Source organism: Carcharodon carcharias, chromosome 20 (genome assembly GCF_017639515.1).
Source record: "Carcharodon carcharias isolate sCarCar2 chromosome 20, sCarCar2.pri, whole genome shotgun sequence".
NCBI classification, from domain to species: Eukaryota; Metazoa; Chordata; class Chondrichthyes; order Lamniformes; family Lamnidae; genus Carcharodon; species Carcharodon carcharias.
In genome coordinates this window covers 109,722,344-109,728,457 of record NC_054486.1, presented here as the reverse complement: position 1 = coordinate 109,728,457, position 6,114 = coordinate 109,722,344, and the positions used below count along the sequence as shown (strand labels likewise).

At 56.0% G+C, this 6,114-nt stretch overlaps 1 protein-coding gene across 3 annotated transcripts in view; it reads left to right on the top strand.

The window, feature by feature from the left end:
- The first annotated feature begins 846 nt into the window (after window positions 1–846).
- Window positions 847–6,114, top strand: part of LOC121292804 (protein jagged-2-like) — a 179,239-nt gene continuing 173,971 nt past the window's right edge. For all 3 annotated transcript variants that reach the window (XM_041215221.1, XM_041215220.1, XM_041215219.1), the window contains exons 1-2: window positions 847–1,050; window positions 1,391–1,690. In XM_041215221.1, the coding sequence (XP_041071155.1) occupies window positions 982–1,050; window positions 1,391–1,690 (369 nt within the window). In that variant the 5' untranslated portion in view covers window positions 847–981. The remainder of the gene's footprint in view (window positions 1,051–1,390; window positions 1,691–6,114) is intronic.

Here is a 6,114-nt window from a genome sequence, read left to right as displayed (position 1 = left end):
TAAACCTGGTCCAAAACCTGTTCCCAAACCCTGTGCTAAACCTGGTCCAAATCCTTTCCTCAAACCCTGTGCTAAACCTGGTCCTAACCCTGTGCTAAACCTGGTCCAAAACTTGCCCTCAAACCCGTGCTAAACCTGGTCCAAAACCTGTTCCCAAACTCTGTGCTAAACCTGGTCCAAACCCTGCCCTCAAACCCGGGCTAAACCTGGTCCAAACCCTGTGCCAAACCTGGTCCAAAACCCGTGCCAAATCTGGTCCAAAACCTGCCCGCAAACCCTGTGCTAAATCTGGTCCAAATCCTATCCTGAAACCCTGTGCTAAACCTGGTCCAAACCCTGCCCTCAAATCCGGGCTAAACCTGGTCCTAATACTGCCCTCAAACCCAGGCTAAACCTGGTCCTAAACCTGTCCTCAAGTCAGTGCTAAAAGCCCAATTTTCCCCTCAAACCTGTGCTAAACCCAGTCCTGACTCCTTCTCCCCTCAAACCCGGGGCTAGACCGAGTTTCTCCAATTTAATCTCCGTAAAGCAATGCTGAGGCGGGCTAGGCTAGGCTAGGCTGAGCTAAACTAAACTAAGCCCAGCCCTCTGTTCAAGCCAGAGCTGAGCTCGTCCCAATTTATCCCTTTTTCCTCGCTAGGCTGAGCCAGGCTGGCATTTTGCACCCTCCCTCCCTCCAGCCGAGATCCCACCCCTTTTCTGATCCAGAGCCAGCACTTGCACCAAGCCAGCCCCAGACACTTTGCCTGTTTTTTTTAAATAGGTAGGTAGGGAGGTGGTGGGGAGGGGGGGGTGGGGGGTAGAAAAAGGAGAGAGAGAGAGAGAGAGAGGGAAAAAAAAATAATCCCAGTCCTTGGATTCGTTGCATTGCAAAAAAAAAAGCCAGTGTGGATCCTACTGCTGCCGGGACCGTCAGCGGTGCTGGGTTCTGTGGAAGATTTAATTATAAAAGCCTAAGCGAGCAGCAAGAAGAGCGAAGGCATGCTGGATTTTAAAGGGATCTATCACCTTATCGTTGTAGGCGCGGTGCTGTCAACTTTCTGGATTCAGGTATGCAATGAAATAATCCACATTAGCCTGCATTGCATTGAGATTTATTTATTTTTCAACCCCCACCCCTCTCTCTCTCTCTCTGTGTGTGTGTGTCTCTCTCTGTTTGTGTCTCTCTGTGTGTGTCTCTGTGTTTGTCTCTCTCTCTGTGTCTCTCTCTGTTTGTGCCTCTCTCTCTCTGTGTGTGTCTCTCTCTCTCTGTGTGTGTCTCTCTCTCTCTGTGTGTCTCTCTCTGTGTTTGTGTGTCTGTGTGTGTGTGTGTGTGTGTGTGTCTGTCCCATACCCACTTCAGTTGCACGGTTGTTTTTAAACGGTGTGTTCCCTTGAATACCCTTTTCAGGCGTCGTCCGGAGGGGGCTACTTCGAGATCAAGTTTAGCTCGGTGCAGAACGTTAACGGCGAGTTGGAGAACGGGGACTGCTGCGACGGCTCCAGGAACCCCCTGGATCGAAAATGCACCAAGGACGAGTGCGATACCTATTTTAAAATCTGCTTGAAAGAGTACCAGGCGCGCATTACCAGCTCCGGCGGCTGCACTTTTGGGACTGAGTTCACCCCGGTGCTGGGGGAAAACACCTTCTCGCTGCCGGACAGAAGCACCGCGGGGAAAGTTGTTATCCCCTTTCATTTCGCGTGGCCGGTGAGTGACTTTTTATTTGCTGAAAGTCACAGTTTGTGGCATGGAAGTTGGGGGGGGTGGGGGGGAGTCGTTGGACCAAATGTATTTAAATTATTTTGTTGTTAATAAAACTGCTGCTTCGTGCGGAAAGTAGAAGCAGAAACACATCCAACACCTCTCTCTTTTTCACCTTCATATTCTCTCTCTTTAAAATCAACCCCCCCCCTCCACATTAAAATCAACCCCCTCCCTCTCCACATTAAAATCAACCCCACCCCCTCTCCACATTAAAATCAACCCCCCCCCTCCACAATAATAAAAACAGCTCCTCCAGCCCCAGCTGTCATATTCTCCAGCTTCCACTGGATCCATGGCTATTTTATTGATCCAAAAAACCCTTCCCAGTATTAACCTCAGGTGCTGAGTTGGGGGTTTTGGGGGAGGAGGGGGAGGGGGTGGTTGAGAAGGAGGAGAAAGGTTGCAGAATTTCACCCCTCCCTTTTATACATTTTAAAAATATACAAGTACAAATTCAAACCACGAAACGCCCTTAATCAGTAAATTCAAGCCCATAACGGTTGTAGTTCTGCAAATTTGTTTCCAAATATCTTTTTTTTTTGGTGGGGGTGGGGGGGGGGGGTGGATGGGGGGTTGGGTGGGATATAACCTCTGGCGTTTTGGCTACTTTTGTTTTAAGTGTGCGGGTGTAGAAACTTTTTCTTTCATTGCCCAGGGATTTTCTGAGTTGCAATAGAACCGAAATGCACAAAAAAAAAGAGACGCCAAAGTGAAGTTGCCTGGCGTCTTTATCAGGTGGGTTCACACACATACAACCCGCCCCAAAGCTTCTCCACATTGGGGAGGGGAGGTTAGTGATTTTTGGCTGGAGGGTGTTGGTGATTTTTGGCTGCTGGGGTGGGGGGGTTAGTGATTTTTGGCTGGGGTGGGGGGGTTAGTGATTTTTGGCTGCTGGGGTGGGGGGGTTAGTGATTTTTGGCTGGGGTGGGGGGGTTAGTGATTTTTGGCTGATGGGGTGGGGGGTTAGTGATTTTTGGCTGGGGGGGTAGTGATTTTTGGCTGGGGTGGGGGGGGGTTAGTGATTTTTGGCTGGGGTGGGGGGTTAGTGATTTTTGGCTGGGGGGTTAGTGATTTTTGGCTGGGGTGGGGTGTTAGTGATTTTTGGCTGGGGTGGGGTGTTAGTGATTTTTGGCTGACGGGGTGGGGGGGTTAGTGATTTTTGGCTGGGGTGGAGGGGTTAGTGATTTTTGGCTGACGGGGTGGGGGGGGTTAGTGATTTTTGGCTGGGGTGGAGGGGTTAGTGATTTTTGGCTGACGGGGTGGGGTGTTAGTGATTTTTGGCTGGGGTGGGGGGGTTAGTGATTTTTGGCTGGGGTGGGGTGTTAGTGATTTTTGGCTGACGGGGTGGGGGGTAGTGATTTTTGGCTGGGGTGGGGGGGTTAGTGATTTTTGGCTGACGGGGTGGGGTGTTAGTGATTTTTGGCTGACGGGGTGGGGGGTAGTGATTTTTGGCTGGGGTGGGGGGGGTTAGTGATTTTTGGCTGACGGGGTGGGGGGTAGTGATTTTTGGTTGGGGTGGGGGGGGTTAGTGATTTTTGGCTGACGGGGTGGGGGGTAGTGATTTTTGGCTGGGGTGGGGGGTTAGTGATCTTTGGCTGACGGGGTGGGGGGTTAATGATTTTTGGCTGACGGGGTGGGGGGTTAGTGATTTTTGGCTGGGGTGGGGGGTTAGTGATTTTTGGCTGGGGGTGGGGGGGTTAGTGATTTTTGGCTGGGGTGGGGGGGTTAGTGATTTTTGGCTGACGGGGTGGGGGGGTTAGTGATTTTTGGCTGGGGTGGGGGGGTAGTGATTTTTGGCTGGGGTGGGGGGGTTAGTGATTTTTGGCTGGGGTGGGGGGGGTAGTGATTTTTGGCTGGGGTGGGGGGTTAGTGATTTTTGGCTGGGGTGGGGGGTTAGTGATTTTTGGCTGGGGTGGGGGGGGGTAGTGATTTTTGACGGGTGGGGGGGTAGTGATTTTTGGCTGGGGTGGGGGGGTAGTGATTTTTGGCTGGGGTGGGGGGGTTAGTGATTTTTGGCTGGGGTGGGGGGGGTAGTGATTTTTGGCTGGGGTGGGGGGTTAGTGATTTTTGGCTGGGGTGGGGGGGTAGTGATTTTTGACGGGTGGGGGGAGGTAGTGATTTTTGGCTGGGGTGGGGGGGGTAGTGATTTTTGGCTGGGGTGGGGGGTTAGTGATTTTTGGCTGGGGTGGGGGGGGTAGTGATTTTTGACGGGTGGGGGGGTAGTGATTTTTGGCTGGGGTGGGGGGGGGTAGTGATTTTTGGCTGGGGTGGGGGGGTTAGTGATTTTTGGCTGGGGTGGGGGGGGGTAGTGATTTTTGACGGGTGGGGGGGTAGTGATTTTTGGCTGGGGTGGGGGGAGGTAGTGATTTTTGGCTGGGGTGGGGGGGGTAGTGATTTTTGGCTGGGGTGGGGGGGGTAGTGATTTTTGACGGGGTGGGGGGGTAGTGATTTTTGACGGGTGGGGGGGTAGTGATTTTTGGCTGGGGTGGGGGGGGGTAGTGATTTTTGGCTGGGGTGGGGGGGGGTAGTGATTTTTGACTGGGGTGGGGGGGGGTAGTGATTTTTGACTGGGGTGGGGGGGTAGTGATTTTTGACTGGGGCGGGGGGTTAGTGATTTTTGGCTGGGGTGGGGGGGTAGTGATTTTTGGCTGGGGTGGGGGGGGTAGTGATTTTTGACGGGTGGGGGGGGTAGTGATTTTTGGCTGGGGTGGGGGGGTAGTGATTTTTGGCTGGGGTGGGGGGGTAGTGATTTTTGACGGGTGGGGGGGTAGTGATTTTTGACGGGTGGGGGGGTAGTGATTTTTGGCTGGGGTGGGGGGGTAGTGATTTTTGGCTGGGGTGGGGGGGTAGTGATTTTTGGCTGGGGGCTGGTGCATGTGCTGCTGCTTGTAAATATAAACCGGTTGTAGTCGGAGCGCCTGATACCAACTTTGAAGCGGAGCGGGGTCGGGATCCCTCACTCCGGGAGTTGAGGCGGAGTTGAGGCGGAGTTGAAGCGGAGTTGAGGCGGAGCGGGGTCGGGATCCCTCACTCCGGGAGTTGAAGCGGAGTTGAAGCGGAGTTGAGGCGGAGCGGGGACGGGATCCCTCACTCCGGGAGTTGAGGCGGAGTTGAAGCGGAGTTGAGGCGGAGCGGGGTCGGGATCCCTCACTCCGGGAGTTGAAGCGGAGTTGAAGCGGAGTTGAGGCGGAGCGGGGTCGGGATCCCTCACTCCGGGAGTTGAGGCGGAGTTGAAGCGGAGTTGAGGCGGAGCGGGGTCGGGATCCCTCACTCCGGGAGTTGAGGCGGAGTTGAAGCGGAGTTGAGGCGGAGCGGGGTCGGGATCCCTCACTCCGGGAGTTGAGGCGGAGTTGAAGCGGAGTTGAGGCGGAGCGGGGTCGGGATCCCTCACTCCGGGAGTTGAGGCGGAGTTGAAGCGGAGTTGAGGCGGAGCGGGGACGGGATCCCTCACTCCGGGAGTTGAGGCGGAGTTGAAGCGGAGTTGAGGCGGAGTTGAGGCGGAGCGGGGACGGGATCCCTCACTCCGGGAGTTGAGGCGGAGTTGAAGCGGAGTTGAGGCGGAGCGGGGACGGGATCCCTCACTCCGGGAGTTGAAGCGGAGTTGAAGCGGAGTTGAGGCGGAGTTGAAGCGGAGTTGAGGCGGAGCGGGGTCGGGATCCCTCACTCCGGGAGTTGAAGCGGAGTTGAGGCGGAGCGGGGTCGGGATCCCTCACTCCGGGAGTTGAGGCGGAGTTGAGGCGGAGTTGAGGCGGAGCGGGGTCGGGATCCCTCACTCCGGGAGTTGAGGCGGAGTTGAGGCGGAGTTGAGGCGGAGCGGGGTCGGGATCCCTCACTCCGGGAGTTGAAGCGGAGTTGAGGCGGAGCGGGGACGGGATCCCTCACTCCGGGAGTTGAGGCGGAGTTGAAGCGGAGTTGAGGCGGAGCGGGGACGGGATCCCTCACTCCGGGAGTTGAGGCGGAGTTGAGGCGGAGTTGAGGCGGAGCGGGGACGGGATCCCTCACTCCGGGAGTTGAGGCGGAGTTGAGGCGGAGTTGAAGCGGAGTTGAAGCGGAGTTGAGGCGGAGCGGGGTCGGGATCCCTCACTCCGGGAGTTGAGGCGGAGTTGAGGCGGAGTTGAAGCGGAGTTGAGGCGGAGTTGAGGCGGAGTTGAGGCGGAGCGGGGACGGGATCCCTCACTCCGGGAGTTGAGGCGGAGTTGAGGCGGAGTTGAAGCGGAGTTGAGGCGGAGTTGAGGCGGAGTTGAGGCGGAGCGGGGACGGGATCCCTCACTCCGGGAGTTGAGGCGGAGTTGAAGCGGAGTTGAAGCGGAGTTGAGGCGGAGCGGGGACGGGATGGGGTTTGGCAGGTGGTGTTTGCCCAGGTCCCC